The sequence below is a fragment of the Athene cunicularia genome (assembly GCF_003259725.1).
Source record: "Athene cunicularia isolate RWA chromosome 1 unlocalized genomic scaffold, athCun1 chr1_part1, whole genome shotgun sequence".
NCBI classification, from domain to species: Eukaryota; Metazoa; Chordata; class Aves; order Strigiformes; family Strigidae; genus Athene; species Athene cunicularia.
In genome coordinates, this window is record NW_020799091.1 from 79,172,011 (window position 1) to 79,188,532 (window position 16,522).

General features: G+C 36.5%; 1 protein-coding gene across 3 annotated transcripts; it reads left to right on the forward strand.

The window, feature by feature from the left end:
* The first annotated feature begins 695 nt into the window (after positions 1-695).
* On the forward strand, positions 696-16,277 carry PRPS2 (phosphoribosyl pyrophosphate synthetase 2). Of its 3 annotated transcripts, none has more exons than XM_026856312.1 (6): positions 696-876; positions 6,905-7,003; positions 8,094-8,218; positions 10,697-10,870; positions 14,922-15,081; positions 16,004-16,277. In XM_026856312.1, the coding sequence occupies exons 1-6, from the start codon at positions 772-774 to the stop codon at positions 16,094-16,096; spliced, it is 756 nt and encodes a 251-aa protein (XP_026712113.1). In that variant the 5' UTR covers positions 696-771; the 3' UTR covers positions 16,097-16,277. The 3 variants fall into 3 exon arrangements, with proteins under 3 accessions (XP_026712113.1, XP_026712123.1, XP_026712131.1); XM_026856322.1 differs by having other exon boundaries at positions 771-880; XM_026856330.1 differs by lacking the exons at positions 696-876; positions 6,905-7,003 and adding an exon at positions 8,465-8,620 and having other exon boundaries at positions 8,127-8,218.
* The last annotated feature ends 245 nt before the right edge of the window (positions 16,278-16,522 follow it).

Here is a 16,522-nt window from a genome sequence, read left to right on the forward strand (position 1 = left end):
AATATATGGAAGATAGTATCATAAGAAACCAAAGTATCTAAGCACAGTTGGAGCAAACAGAACAACTCACCCAATGTCAGAATTGTTGAGTCATGGTGAGCTGTTGAACGTCCCTTTTAGCTTTTCTCTAAGATTTTTTTCTGTTTTTAAAAAATACTTTACTTGGACATGGTGTAAATTTGAACCAGACTTCTGGTTTTGGGGTTTGGTTTGATACTTCTCTCTTCTAAAATGCAGTAGTTGGTCAAATTTATTATCTTAATTATCACAGAAAAAGAACTGCCCTTTTAAAGTAGTATTCAATGCTGTAAAGTTGGCTCTATTACTGTACTTATTTATGTTACTCTTTAAATGCTCATCTGCTTGGGAGCTGGCAAGGGCACAATATACAGACTAAATCAAAAGAAAAAAGCAGTATCGGGTTTAATAAGAATATGAGCTGCATCAGTGCTATAGCCATAATTACATGTTCGTTGGTGCTGACCTTACAAAGACCATATTTGTGCTCAAGTAAATTTTAGACTGGCTTATATTGAAATAGATTTTGTATCAAGGGGACAGTTACTGAAATTGCTGTAAAAAAATCTTACCTAAATGGGGATAAACCTATGAAAGATTGTTAAAACTTTTTTCTATTCTTTAATGCCTTTCCAGTAATTCAAATGTTAAATAATCATCTCCCGCTCTTTCAGTGTAGAGATTGGTGAAAGTGTGAGAGGAGAAGATGTGTATATCATCCAGAGTGGCTGTGGAGAAATAAATGACAACTTAATGGAACTGCTCATCATGATCAATGCTTGCAAGATTGCATCATCCTCCAGAGTGACTGCTGTAATTCCATGTTTTCCATATGCCAGGCAAGATAAGAAAGACAAGGTAGGTAAGAACTGTGTAATTTTGGAAGGCTTTTTTTCAGTTTGTTCACTTGACATTTTTGTAGAGGAAACATTTTCCTAACCAGTTAAGTGATTTGAAAAATTTGCTTTTTTTTGCATCCTTTTTTGGTAAAATGTTCAATTAACATCTATAGGTGAATGAAATGAAACAATTTTTTTTCTGCTCATGTTTTGACAATTTGCAGGTCTTCAGCTTGAAAAAGTAGCCACATCCTATGTGTGTAGTATATTGCAGAGTACTGTTAGGAAACCTCACCTTATGGGACTGTTTTTCCTGCTTTTTCTAGCTGCTTCCTCCCCCCGCCCCCTTCTCTATGAAGAGAGTATACCCTCTTAAACATTTTAATTGCATGGAATTAAATCCTAAATCTGAAGTGCTGTAACCATTATGTAGGTGGGGTTTACCCTATATGGTTAAACAGAGCCAAATGGAAGGAATTGATTAAATCTGCAATGCATAACAGTAATTAGTAAAAACATTGTTTTATGCTGCAAGACAGGTTAAAGTTTTTATAGCTGTAATAATTATTGATGCAGACCAAAAATAGTATGAAAACCCCATAAATATTCTTCTGATTTTCGTGCCTTGAATTTGGTCTGCCATAATTGATGAATGTACCAGTTCAGTCAAGTTGATAACACAGTAGCAAACTCTGTGGCAATTGAGATTGATTTTAAACACAGCACTAAACTTTTCTATCTCTTCTATATATACAAAAACCCCATAATATTTGGCTTTTAAGATTGGATTGCCATAGTTGTCTTTTTGTAAAATTGCCCCTCTCCAATACTTCCCATAAATTGACTGCCCCCTCCCTTTGACTTTGGACATCAAGCAAGCCATCGTGAAAGCCTTCTGTTGTTCTTTACATTCTTTTATATAAAGTAACAGGACTGAAAAGTAATGCAGAAGCTAAAAATAATAGCAGATATAACAAAACATGTGATGTCTGAGAACAAAGCTAAATACAGAAAAGCTATTTTCTAGTATACTCATTCTTTAAGTGCAGGCACTTTAACACCATGCTAATATTGAGATCCACTTGTTACACTTCCAAAAACGGATTTCAGGAATTAGATGGTAGCTCCCTATTTATTCTTTGCCTACATTGTTTGGAACTTCTTTTTTTTTTTCCTGTGTTTTGTATCGAATAATCTCTTCCACAAATCCAAAAAAAAAAAAAAGTGAAATAGTTATTTTATCAAAAAAACTTGAAAGGGAAGTGGTAAACGTTTTGTTGAAAGGGAAGGAAAACATCTCACTATGTTTTGATTTCCAAATTCATACTGGAAGATTCTGCTGGACCACCCTGTAAGTTCTTGGTGTGGGAGAAGGTTGAATACCTCCCCAAGTTTTCCACGTATCTAGGTTAAGACTTGTTAAAGTTACCCAAAATTCATGTGTCAGACTTTCAAGAGACACTTAAAATCCACAGTGTGGTGGCCCAGCATGCCACCCAGGAGCATTTTGTCTTTTGGAAATGCCATCTGAAGGTGGATAGCCTAGGAAAGTAATTTTGATTAACAGAACGTTGTTCCAGACTGTTCTCTGGGTGTCACTGAGTTCTCCTTTAATTCTAGGCAAGCCATTTCTTTTTTTCTTTAACCTCTGTTTTGCGATTGAGAAAATGTTTGCCATCTTTGGAAATTAACCTTGGTAGTTGACCTCCATGTTGCAAAATAAGCTATAATATAGTTGTCAACACTGGACAGCTTATTGACAGGGAGATGTTGGATTGCATCACATCACTTGGTCTTTGACCCATGTTGAGTGCGCAAGCTTTGTGTGCTGCCTGAAGTGTCAGTAAGTGCCAGCCATTTTCTTCCTATGTTTTGTGTCTCTAGTGAAAGATGTTGCTGTAGTTTGCTTTGCTATTAACTGAAGCAGTATAATATTCAGTAGCTGGATGCTATTTTCTGGTCTGAATTTAAGTTGTTCCATAAAGAACTAAAAAGACTTGAGTCCTTGCTGCTTGAAATAATGCTGTATACTTCATGCCTCAGTTGCAGTTATTGCTGAGAACAATGAAAGCGCCCTTTATTTAAGGAAAGGGCCTTTTAGTAAAAAATCATTCTGCACAAGGCCTGTGTAATCTACTCTGGAAGCGTTAGCATTAAACCTGAACTGGCTTTAAATAAGAAACAGAGGTTTAAAAAAAAAAAAGGCTTGTTGAGATTCATAGAAAAGCTGGTAAATTAATTTAGATGGAACCAAGTGCTGCCATAAACTAGAATACTTCTGATACACAAACTAGCTAATTTAAAATTAGCTCAGGTGTATCTGTTCTTTGGCCATTGTTGCATTTATGCATCCTGTAATTATGCTACTCAGATTCCAAGTCATGGGCAGGACATATTTGTGTAGGATGCTCTGGAGATGGCTTTGAGATAAGTTAGAAGTAGAGTGACAGGTGAGTTTGGTGTTCTACAGCTCATGTAACTTTGTTTTTTTGATTTGTAGAAGGGGTCCGTGGAGCGTTGGGTAGGTATCCTTTTTTTTTTTTTAATCTAACACTATGCATTTTCATTAATATGGCCTTACAGGGTGAAACTTACTAGGTTACATTATGTATAATTGGGAGCATTTTCAGTTTCACTTCTTGATTTCAGTTGTGTTTCACCTAGGCCATGACAGTAATCCTATGGAGTAATTTGCTACTAGAAAACTCCTAGCTTCTAGTTAAAAAATTTTCTGGACATTCAAGATAATGGCTGTCAGCTTCTGAAGCTTCAAAGCATATCCCATTTTTGAAACTACAAATTTAGGTAATGCATTAGTGAACATTCAGTATGCATACACTTCACAACTGGCTTTCTTGGAAGTGACAGTTCCAGTTATAAATCTGTGGGGTTTCTTGGATTATTTTTATTGTTCAGTACGCATGTGATGCATTTGGAGCAAGATAATGTAATAAGATGCTTAAAGGCAACAGAGATTTAATCTTGATGGACAACTTTCAGCTATGTGTCCTTTGTATAGTTACTCTCATGAGGTGGTTTATATTAGTTTTGTGGATTTCCCCCTACCCCTGGTAATTTTAAGAATTGTGAATAATTTTTGTAATGCATCACAAAGGAAGAAATAATTTATATAACTTCTTATCTGTAAGAGGGGAATTTGCTTAGGAACTAAAAACTAAGTGATTATTTTTTTTTTTACAATTTAGTTTCTGTACATAATGTAATGTTGTGTTTCACACTAATAATTCTGAAATTAATTGCAAATTGTGCCAAAGAATGGAGGAATAAATACTGTGAATCTTTGTTCTTGCCTCTCTGATCAGAACCAAACCTTGCAAACTCCAAAATAAAGAAAATCTTGTTCTTATGTACCTGTTATCTAAGCTTCTGAATAATGAGTCTAGGTTATCTGAGGTTCCCATAAATATACTTTGATTTTAAAGTAATCTTCAGTTTGGATTGTATTGTAACACAAAACTTACTTTCTATGCAAGCAATCAAATCTTAAATCCTTTTGAACATGTCATGTGTTTTCTTTCAATGCACAATTTTGTGTAAAGGAAACTGTCAGATAGCTACAAACTTCATTTGTCTTAATCTCCTATTAGCCCATTCTTGAGAAACAGGTATTGGTGTCTGGCTATCTTTCCTTCCAAGACCCTCTGTCCACCAACATGTAGGCAATCTGATGTGTGCATGTCTACTAAAACAAGTTACCTAGTGGTAAAACCTTCAAGTTCTTCCTTCTGGGAAGGCAGCCTGCAAGGCCAACAGCTGAAAGAAGTACCAACTGGTAATGTATACATTAGTATCTGATGCAGGAAAGTATGTATTTTTTTGTGATGGTGATACTCTTGATATTGATAGATGAAACAAGCTAGATGGTATTCACATTGAAGAGAAATGGGAAAAAAAATATCAGCATGCCCCATGGAGTGGAAATGGCAAACTGTGTTCTGGGAAGAACGCAATTTGCCTTTAGCAGCTAGCCTGAACTATTTACTTGTTTCTACCAGGGGGGGACAGTTGTGCTTTGCCATCTTTTCCTTCCTCTTCTATTTGAGCTGCCTCATCTGGCTGCTGTGTGTTCAGACATGTCCCAGCGTGCAGCACAAGGGAAGTGATGGAAGTGTATAGCTTGGACAGGAGGGATGGGACAAGCAGGGGAGCAAACCTCTGTATGCAGCATCATCTTGTTAGTCTAGCTTAGCTGTAGCATCAAATTGGATCTTTGTAAAGAGCTGATAAGGGAATATTGTGTCGGAGTCAAAAGAGTAGAAACTAAGTCTTGGTTTTATTAGATACTGCCAGAGATTTGAGAATATTTTGAAGCTCAGTTTAAATATGTCAGTTTGTACTGCTAAAATGAGCTTGAAGGGATCAGGAATTTGAATGACATGAACCAAAAGTTTACTACTAATAATAGAAGCATCCAGAAAGCTTAGGCTGACTTGGACCTTACGGAACTGAACTTAAATGAGGAGCAGCATAGTTCTCAGTAACTGGAAGATCATCTTTGCTGAAGTGCTAATGACAGAAAATTCTTACGGAAGCTGAATTCATCTGAATTGCAGAGATCTAGGGAAGTGCTAGCTGTTGCATACATCTTCTGTGTATCTTACACCAACCAAATGGTGGTGATGTTCTGTGAAACATAAAAAACAAAAGGGATGGTTTTGAAAAGGAAAAATTTATGTAATTATGGTGATAAACTTGATCCAGCCGTGAGAAAGACTGCAATATCTGTTTCTTTTCCAGAAGTATGTTGGCAATCTGCAGGTTAAAACAAAGAAATACCAAATTTCCACCTAAATTAGTGAAAGTTTTGAGGAAAATACTGGCTCCTTGATATGACAGGTTATCCAGGTTAGATTGGTGATGATTCATCTTATTTTAGGTCATGCCCTTGAGCGGCAGTGGAAGGAGAACTGAGATACTCTCTAATTGTGTATATGGGGTGGAGGGAGAGAGGGTTCCTAGGAAGCTAAATGGGTCTGGCTGATAAAGACATGTAGCAGCAGAGAATGCTGGGCCAACAAAAAAGTCTGACAGTGAGATGGAACCTCTGATCTGCAGTTTTGCCTTCATGCTCATGTTATTGCCAACTATTAGCCTTATTTAAGAATTGACCAAATAAAAAACCACAGGAGGTTTTTCTTTAGTATTTGTTAGAGAAAGCTGCCTAAGGTGACACAGATATTTTTCAGAGCTTAAAAAAAAAAAAAAAAAAAATCTGAAAAAACTTTGCAGTCTCTCAAAAGTAAGGTATCCTCCAGACACAATTTTCCATCTTCTTTTTTTTATGTTGCTGTTTGTTCCGCATTCATTCTTGTCATTTTTAAAAAAGCTCTTGACATTGCATTAACTTTGCTAATTAGATTTTTGCTCTTGTGCTTTCTACTTCTCAAGGCTGTTGTGTTTCTCTTTTTTTCATCCCCCCTTTCCCTTTTGGTAATTCTAGACTCCTAATTGTATCCAACAATTAAGCCTGAATTAGCAAAAAAATAAATAGACCAGGATAGAAGACCTCTGCCAACATGGATATGTTATAAGTTGTATCATGAAGAAATGCTTGATACTAACTTTATTTTAAAGTTTTCAAAATTTGTGTTCACTCTGCCTTCAATCTTTGTTTGGCAATTTTTTTTTAGAACAGGGTAGTTGCTTGAGAATTGGATGTTAATGTAGAGTAGTGGCTTAGGAGAAATGGAGATTGTCTTTCTGCTATAGAAAAGCTAATTGGAAGTTTTAAATAGGAGAACTGGAATTATATACCAAATTTTATCTGCTTGTTAGTCTAATTACTACAGAACATTATTGGGCAGACTATGCAAACTGATTTAGATATTCCTCACTGTTTTGAGTTTCACAACCCTAGCAGCAAGATTAGCTATTGACAGGCTAGTTTGGATAAAGTTCTGGAGTTCTTCCTATCTAGATTCCAAATATTCTAGAGGAAAAAAATCAATAAAAGACGGTAATTTTCTGACTCCCTGCATCTAGTTGAAATCTTTTTAAATTGTAAACATTTGTGCTTTGTTCCTCAGAGTCGTGCTCCAATCTCTGCAAAACTCGTTGCCAACATGCTGTCAGTTGCAGGGGCTGACCACATCATCACCATGGACTTGCATGCTTCTCAGATCCAGGTAACTATCAGTTCTTACTGACTGTGGCTAGGGGCTCTACTGTGAAAGGCTAATATTAATTCTTTAGGTTTTTTTCTCATAGTTTTGAAAGGCTGTGTACAGAAGTGTAATTCTGAAGGTTCAGAAAAAGTCTCACTACCTGTTTCTAATTAAATTTCCCTTTTGAATGAGACCAGCCTTGATTTTTATGGGGTGATTCTGCAGGCACTTTGAGTATTTGTGCATTGGAGTTTTCAGTGGAATTTGCCAAGTCTAGTGTAAGAGCTCCCAGAACATAAAATGTACTGGTTTTAAGGCAAGTTCTCTGAATCTTGGTCTGGTCAGTGATTTTAGTATTGCCCTAGATAGAGTTTTGATGTTACAGCCAAGGGGACAATATTCTCCTCTTAAGAGAAGTGGGGATGGAGGCTGGCAGCCCTTAGCTGGCTTACTGCTGAATCCAGCAAAATCAGAAAACTTTCCTCAGACACAAAACAGACATTGTTTGTCATTCTCATGTGTACCTCTTTTCAGGATAACTTGGTTTTTTTTTCTAGAAAATACCTTCTCTTCCAGTTCTGGTGTTCTGTTTAATCAGAATTTCCTATGCTAGATGGCTGTCATGCAAATAAAAAGCAGTTTCATTTGTGGGCTAACACAGATTTCTTGTTACAACTTGCACAAAAAGAAAGATTCCATTTCTTTTTCTCAAGTAATACTAGCTTGAATATTCCCTGTAATGAAATACTACTGTTCATGTCAAGCAGTTGAAATTTATGGGAGAATTACTCATTGGATTTTCAAGAGCTTTTCACAAGCATGAATTTACTTGGCTGCCTGAAGGTGATCTTTTTCTGATTTTTATAGCATTTGAGAATAGCTGTTCTTTATTTCACTACTCTTGGGTGAGATTTTTAGAGATCTTAATATTTGTCTATACTTCTGCTGCATTAGGTATTATAGTAATATCAGAAGGCAGAATTAGGCCAGTGTAAAATACTAATTAAAGTTCTGCCATACATGAAAGGCAAAAGCTTGATTATTTTCCCATGTCTTTGTTCGAGGTAAGGCATAAATATACATTAATGAAACTTTTTCTCTTTTGGACTAGGGTTTCTTTGACATTCCAGTAGATAACCTGTATGCTGAACCTGCAGTGCTGCAGTGGATTAAAGAGAACATTTTAGAGTGGAGAAACTGTATCATAGTCTCACCTGATGCAGGTGGTGCAAAAAGGTACGATACAAGCCTAAACCTGTTAGTTTTCCATATAGTTAGTGGTTAATGAAATAGTTTCTCTGGTCTACTTTTTTTCCTCTATCAATTGTGCAAGATATAGTGTATATATAACTGGTAAATCCTACTGCATTGTAAAAACAGAACAACTAGTTCTTTTGATGTTGTTCATGCTTGAAAACATCCAGGAACTTTCTATACTCTAAAGAAAATCTTTTTCTCTCTCCCTGAATATGACCTTATTAGCTGAATCCCTCCACAGGAGGGAAGAGATTTTTTTCCTGCTGTTTGCTTCTTTAGTCCAGTTGCTGCACCTCTTCCTGCTTCACTCTGGAACTGCCTAAAGTTCCCCTTCTCTGTCAGAGCATATGGCCTATCCCTACTGTACCTGCTGGCATTTAGGTAAGAGCTTGCTTGAATCATGTTTCTTTTTTCTTTACATTATTGCGTTCCAGCTGTAAACCTATCGACCCCAACTTGTGCACTGTGAATACTAGAGAAGGGGAGTTTTGTTTTGAGTGGCAAAAGGTGAAAATAGGGTTAGTTCCCTGGAGTGTTTCTTCATTTGCAGCATATGAATTTACTAATTTAGCAGACTATCGTTTATTACATATCTATTGAGTATAAACTAATGCAAAAGCTCAGAAGCATGCAGGCGGGTGAGGTGATAAAGCATGCCATTAAGGCCAAATGCTTATTCTCTGGTTTTACTGGTTGTGCTGTTGCTACAAAACTGGAGGCAAGGACAAATGAAGTAAGAATCCTGTAAGCCCATAGTTATTTACATGTTTGGAATGGAGCGGGGGGGGAAGACTGTCATAATTTAGATTGAAGCCCTTGGGTCTGTTGTGAGTGTTCATGTTCTATTAATACAGTAGGGAAATAAGACTGATTAGAACTCCATGGCTGTTCCTGTTTAGATTAATCAAGTTAAAGATGTGAAGGGTATGAACCACAGAAAGCATTCAAAAATTCATGTGACTCAGTCAATTAAATTTCTTTGTTCATTCCTATCTGGATACTGTTTTTTTCACAATCGTGTTTTGTGGCTTTTTTTAAAAAAGAAAATATAGCCTTTGCTTAGAATTCAAGTCAGAAGACAGCGTTTTTTCCCCATACCTTGGAAAAATTTGTTGATCATAAGAGTTTATTTTCTGAGGGCCACTCACTGTATTTAACACAGACTCTATCTTTGGTACCTTTCTGTTGTAGTGCAACCAAGCAGTTGCTGTTGAAATAGGGGAAGATGTAGCTTTCAAGTAATTCACAGCTTTTCCTTCACTTCCAGTAATGTAAAGAAAATGGTTTGGCTTTTCCATTTAAAACATGTAGGCCTTTAAAATACTATTTGAGTTAATGAAGAACGAATATAATAGGAGGTTTGTGTTAAAATTTAAATCTGTAAGCATTAAATAAATTCTTTAAAAAATTCCTGTTCTTGCACTCATTTAAAATATCTGACTTTTCTATTTCTTACCATTTTCTTGGGTTTTTTGCAGCCTATTAAATTTTGTGACTGAAATAAGGAATGCAAATTCTATTAATATTTTAATGCCTCAGAGGTATTGAGACTTGCTATGAAATTACACTGCTCACAAAAACATGCCAAAACATCTGAGGCTTTTGTTTATCACCCAGTTGAAATACAGTAACTAACAACTCCTTCATATTTAAGTGGTAAAGAAACAAAACTGCATCCTCTAACTGTTAATAACCTTGTTAACAACGTTCTAAATGTATTCTATAAAGACACCTACAAGGTTTTGCCACCGTAGACAAGCACAGTATTGTTTCTTTCTGTGTCTTTATTCCTGTCTCTTTGTATCTACCAGCTCTGGTATATTAAAAAAACTGAAAAAAGCAATCAGAAATCTGTAACAAATTGCATTTGTTATTGGAGATTTGTCTGGCCACCAGAGGTCACCCTAAATAGTTTGAAAGATCTTTGTCAAGCTGATGTATTGCTAAGAGAATTACTAATGAAGTAAGCTATTTGATTACTAAGTAATGCTAAAATAATTACTAATCACTGTTAGCTTCTATGATTTTTTTTTTTCTCCTTTGCTTTTGTTTCATATTCCTGCAATGGTCTTTTCAGTTAGGATGTTAAAATACATGCTGCTGTAGGCTTAGAATTGAGGCTGCCTCTACTTTAAATTATCTAGTGTGACTAGGTATTGCAGCATCTTAATAAATTGTGGATAGCTGAAATATTTTCAAAGCCAGGCACTTAATGACAGAAAACCAGTCAATTCAATTTTTAAAAATCGTTTCTGAAGTATAGCTTAAGACTCTGGTTGTATTTATTAGTAGTGAATTAAGATTGTTTCTATGAGTCTCATTACTTGCAAAAATTTGTGCTGTGGTAATTTGAAAGCCAAGCAAAAAAACTCCATATGGTTTATGACAAATATACATGTATGGTTCATTATTTTAAAACAATTCTCTAAATGTGGTGTATTTCTTCCTGTAACTTAGGGTTACTTCAATTGCTGACAGACTGAATGTGGAATTTGCTCTCATTCATAAGGAAAGAAAGAAAGCAAATGAAGTGGACAGAATGGTCTTGGTTGGTGATGTGAAAGACAGAGTAGCAATTCTTGTTGATGATATGGCTGACACATGTGGCACAATATGTCATGCAGCAGACAAGTAAGTATTACTATGAACTGTCCCATTGTCTTGCTGTACCGCAACCTGCAGATAGTCAATAAATGCAGTTGCTGGGTCCTGCATGCTTATAATCCACCCTGACGTCTGTAACCTGAAGTCACTCTTGTCCTTGAGTCTGTAGGTTGCAGTCCTGTGATCAAGCTGTTCTTTAGAGATCTTAATATTTGTCTTTAATATTTGTTCTTTAGAACATGGAATTGAGAAAATACTTCCAGAAATTTATTTAGAAAGGGTACAGTATAAATAAAGCCATATAATTTGTAAGGGACTTGGGCCATCTAGTACATTTTTCAGTTCAAAGGCAGAAATGACAGCTAGGAAAATCATTCTCTTCTTAAACCTCATCATGGAGCCTTTCCACTCTCCTTAGGCAATCTTCCACAAAGCTTTACTAGATTTAATATTGGAAAGTATTTTCTCCGGAGTATTTAATGCATGTTTAACATTAATGTACGTCTTCAGTATAAAACTACTTGTCCTTTTCATCCAGAGAGGTGAGAATAAGTTTTCCTGTCTTTTTTCTGGAAGTTGAAAAGTATTTTCATTCCCCTCTAACTTCAGCTTGTTCAGTCCTTGTGCATACTTTCTAGACTTCTGCTCTGTTACTGATGCCCTCTGGATTCTTTCCAGTTGGTCCACTTTTTGGAGTGGAGCATGTGAATGGAGACTCACTATCTTAACTGAAGCCCTAGCAGTGCTAAGTAGAAAAGATTATTTTATGGATTTCCAGCTTGCTTTATGCTGGTACATTTTAGTGTAGCAGTAGGATTTTTTTTCCACAGAAATTGTCATTGACTGCACTGAACTTTGGTAATGTCTATAGCCTTTAAAAATTGCTGATTCCTGAACAGATTAATTCTTTCTATTGCTGTAGCTTCACAATTCAATATATATGGCAGTAACTCTAGCTTCAAAATCATCTTGACTATTGGAGAAATGTACTAAAATTTATTAAGTGAGGTGTTACAGTTGAGCAATACTAGACTAAAATGCTTCTGTCCCCTCATATCCAAATATGTGCTACCAACTTCAGTTTGGGAGGTCAAGGGCTGCAATCTAAACTTGGCCAGAGTCCTGAGGTTTTAAATCTTCCTTTCAGAGATCCTGTATTTTGATACTGTTTGCAGCAAAGCCCACCTCCATGTGATTGTAAATAGTGCACATTAGAATGGGAAGGAACTGCTGAGGAGCAAGACACAGGAATGTTTTTAATTGTTGTTGCTGAACACTTACAGTGGCATTGCTGCTCTTGGATGTAATCCTTTCTAAAGTTAGCATGTCTCAGTTGAGAACATTTTTAATTGATATTCCTGTCAAATATATTTGTAGACACTATAGAGAGTATCAAATAGTCTTGTATCCAAAACAGGTCCATGTCGTACTACTTGCCTGAGTCTATTTGAATCATAGAATCATTTAGGTTGGAAAAGACCTTAAGATCCTATAGTCTACTCATTAACCTAATACTGCCAAGTTCACCACTAAACCATGTCCCTAAGCACCACATGTACACATCTTTAAAATCTCCAGGGGTGGTGACTCCACCACTGGCAGCCTGTTCCAATGCTTGACAACCCTTTGTTAAGAAATTTTTCCTAATATTCAATCTAAACCTCACCTGATGCAATTTAAGGCCATTTTCTCTTGTCCTATCACTTGTTACTCTGGAGAAGAGACTGACACCCATCTTGCTATAACCTCCTTTCAGACATTATAAAGCCTCTTCTTCTCTAGGCTAAACAACTGCAGTACCTTCAGCCACCCCTCATAATACTTGTGCTCTAGACCCTTCATCATCTTTTTTGCCCTTCTTTGGACATGTTCCAGCACCTCAGTGTCTGTCTTGTAGTGAGGGGCCCAAAATTAAACACAACATTTGAGATACAGCCTCATCAGTGCTGAGGATGGGAGGACAATCACTTCCTTAGTCTTGCTGGCCATGCTATTTCTGATACAAGCCTGGATGCTATTGGCATTTTTGAACACCTGGGCATGCTGCTGGTTCATGATCAGCCACCTGTTGACCAGCACCCCCAGGTCCTTTTCTACCAGGCAGCTTTCCAGCTACCCTTCCCCCCAAGCCTGTAGACTTACATGGGGTTGTTATGACCTAGGTGCAGGACCCAGTACTGAGCCTTGTTGAGCCTCATACAACTGGCCTCAGCATATTGATCCAGCCTGTCCAGATCCCTCTGTAGAGCCTTCCTAATCTCAAGCAGATCAGCGTTCCTGCTCAACTTGGTAATCAGCAAAATCCCTATGGGTGCACTCGATCTCCTCATCCAGATCATTAATAAAGATATTAAACAGAATTGGCCCCAGTACTGAGTCCTGGAGAACATCACTTGTGACTGATTGCCAAGTGGATTTAACTCCATTCACCACACTCTTTGGGCCTGGCCATCTAGCCAGTTTTTTACACAGCAAAAAATGTCTGCCCATCCAGGCTATGAACCAGTTTCTCCAGAAGAATGCTGTGGAAAACAGTGTCAAAACAACAGGGTGAAGCTTAAGTGAGCTAGATGTTACTGTTGGTGGTTTGAGGTAAAGATCATCCCTTGAGTTTACAGTCTTTACTTGCAGGCTTGCTGTTTGCCTCTAGATAAAAAAGGATGTCAAAAAATCATGACAGAGGTATTCATACAATCCTGTGTTTCTTTTCACTTTGGAAAATTGATGGAATTTTGCAAAGACTTTTGCAGTTGTTAGCTATCCACATACTAATCTGCATCCAACCACAGAGTGTGCATCTGCGCTGTGCCCTTTGTAGATCAAAATCACAAATTGCCTAGCCAGTGTTTTTTATACCCCTGTACATAGAGGAAGTTAATTCCTGTGAAAAAGGAGGCCTTTATTTCTTTCCTGTTATGAAAGAAGCACTTCTTTATTTACATACAATAGGCTTCTATAGAGCAAATTCTGAAACCATCAGAAACCTTAAATGTATTTGTTGTGTTCACTAAGAACAATACTTTTGTTTGAGTGATGGTGCCTTATATCATGTTCTTGGTATGAAGTAGAGCTTTTCATTAATGCTAAATCTAGGTGAAATGTACTTTGTGCTTACTTAGACTTGCTCACCAACATACCTTTTAGATCTCTTTTTATCTCGGCAACTTAGATACATGTCTTGGCTCATCTACTTAAGATGCATTTTCAGGTACAGCAGGTCAGCTTGCTTCAGTACAAACCTAAGTACATACCCTTGTACATATTCACCATGTCATAGTGCATCTTCTTTGTAGGTTGCAGCTCCTAAATGTAATGCTGAGAATGACCAGAAAACTTTGGTTCTGAGCCATTGAAAATGAGATGATATTTCTGTGGTTTTTGTCTTTTTTGTCTTACTGTACTTATGCAATGATCTGATGAAGTACCACTCTTCAGGGCCTCTGTTTGTAAGACTAGTAAAGCAGCTAGGATGTAGCTGAGCATCTGAAGGCAGAGAGGCCAGTCAAAAACAAATTAAGATATTCTGACTCCTTCCCAAGGTGTTCTAGTTCTTTGATTTATACTTTTTTTTCTGCTGTGCTTAGATCAGCAGCATGTCTTCTCACAACCTGGCAGTAAGCTAGGCTTTTAATTAGTAACATTTCTTCTTCATCAGAAACTCTTTCCAAGCAGAATTATTTGAATTGCAAATTAAAATAAATGTGAACAATAACGGAGGCACAATAGAGCTGTGAATACTGCCATCCAATCTACTTCATTTTTGACTGATTAATATAGAAAACTTGCACTAGAATTCAGTTTTATGTTGTGCTGACATGGACAGAAGTGCAGCATTTTAGATTAGTATCACTGCTACTGATAAGAACTTTTAATTAGCAGGGTTTTTTTTTTTTTGTGAGTTCCATATAACCTGGAAAAGTTTAAAATTCTCTGAATTATTTTGTAGATATTTGTATCTTCCTGTATCTTCTAGGAAAAAATTGTGTGTAAAATGTATTTTAAAGATTTGTATCTGGCTTCATCTATAGCCACGTATGTAAACATGCATCACGGTATACTTTTCCTTTGTGTTCTACAGGTTAGTGTCTGCTGGAGCTACTAAAGTTTATGCTATTCTTACTCATGGCATCTTCTCTGGTCCTGCTATTTCTCGGATTAATAATGCATCATTTGAGGCTGTTGTGGTAACTAACACAATCCCCCAAGAAGAGAAAATGAAACACTGCCCAAAAATTCAGGTACAGTGGTGTTTTTGTCATCTGTTTAAACTCTGGATTTGTATTTTACTGTTTGCTGATGCTAGAATTTGTGCCTTGAGAGGAAAATAGTATTTTAAAATACATTGTTTGCGGAACACCTTGCTAAAACATGCCAAATTACTGTACTACCTGAATCCCCTTAAAACAGTTAAGTACTGCAAAATATTTGGTATTTGCAACAGATTATGTCAAGCAAAAAGTGGGAAATATAAAATTGGCTGGTTTGAGGGTTTTGTTTTTATCAATAAGTTCCTACATAAAAATTTTGTATGATTGTTATGTTATTGTGGATGCTACAGAAACCTTAGATGACTTCATTATTTTTAAATACAATAATGAAAATGCTCAAGACAATGACACCTGTTTCTTTCCAAAAACCAAACTGAAAATAGAAAGCTGTCTTAACATCAGTAGCTTTTACATGAGAAGTCATATGTCTTTTCTGAGTTTTTTCCTTACTACAGAGTGAAAAAAAGCATAAAAGATTGTTTTCGTTAATGCAACATTGAATTTTTAAAAGCTTAACACTTATTTGGTATTTATTTAAACAAGGAATGCACTTAAAAGGTATGCTTCCTGTAAGCTGTGTGTGTCAAGTGGACACTGCCATCTGATGGCTAGAGTAGGGTTTTTTTGACAGCATGCCCTGTGCCAGAAGTCTTCACCAGTATGCCTCTGCAGGGATCTTATTCAGTGCTTTCTTAATTTTTGAGTTTGTACTTTGTGTTAATGTGGTTCTTAAGTATATGTTAAGTACTTAATGCTTTAATGTTACTTTACTCCCTAGAGGGGGTAAGAGAACACAATGTTAAACTGAATATTTGTTCATATGTTTGAGCTGTACAGTTTACTGTTCTTGGCATCCCATAAGACTTATCTTGATTTTTTTTTTTTTTTTCAGTTTATTGACATTTCTATGATCCTGGCTGAGGCAATTCGAAGAACACACAATGGTGAATCTGTGTCTTACCTGTTCAGTCATGTCCCCTTGTAACTGCAGGAGATTATACTGCATGTTTGAAAAGGTCCTCTCAGCTAGCACTTTTGGTTTTAATGTTTCTCAACGTAAGAAATCAATATCTTCGTACAATTCCAGAGCTTGTATGTTTAATTATTATATTTGTCTTATAATTACTATTTGTTCTTTGTAAATGGGCAATAAATCTCTGTCTTGCGGAAGCTTCATGAATTCCTTAGAGTCTGGAAGCCTTGTGGGTTGAGTAAGTTCTCTTTTATGTGTCTGTCCTCACTTCCTGCTAAACTGCTGCTTCAGATCTGTTTTTCTATACAGAACTACAAACTGTTCATAAAACTTAATGGGATGTATACATGTAAGATAATTTTCTGTGTTAAGATAAATGCTGCAGACTTGGGTATCTTCTATCTATTCATCTGTCAGGCAAGCAGCTGTTGGCTTTTG

Coding starts and splice junctions, on each gene's coding strand:
- PRPS2 (XM_026856312.1), top strand. CDS start 772: ATGGAACTGCTCATCATGATCAATGCTTGCAAGATTGCATCATCCTCC. Junction 877..6,904: donor GGCAAGATAAGAAAGACAAG/GTAGGTAAGAAC, acceptor TTTGTTCCTCAG/AGTCGTGCTCCAATCTCTGC. Junction 7,004..8,093: donor TGCATGCTTCTCAGATCCAG/GTAACTATCAGT, acceptor CTTTTGGACTAG/GGTTTCTTTGACATTCCAGT.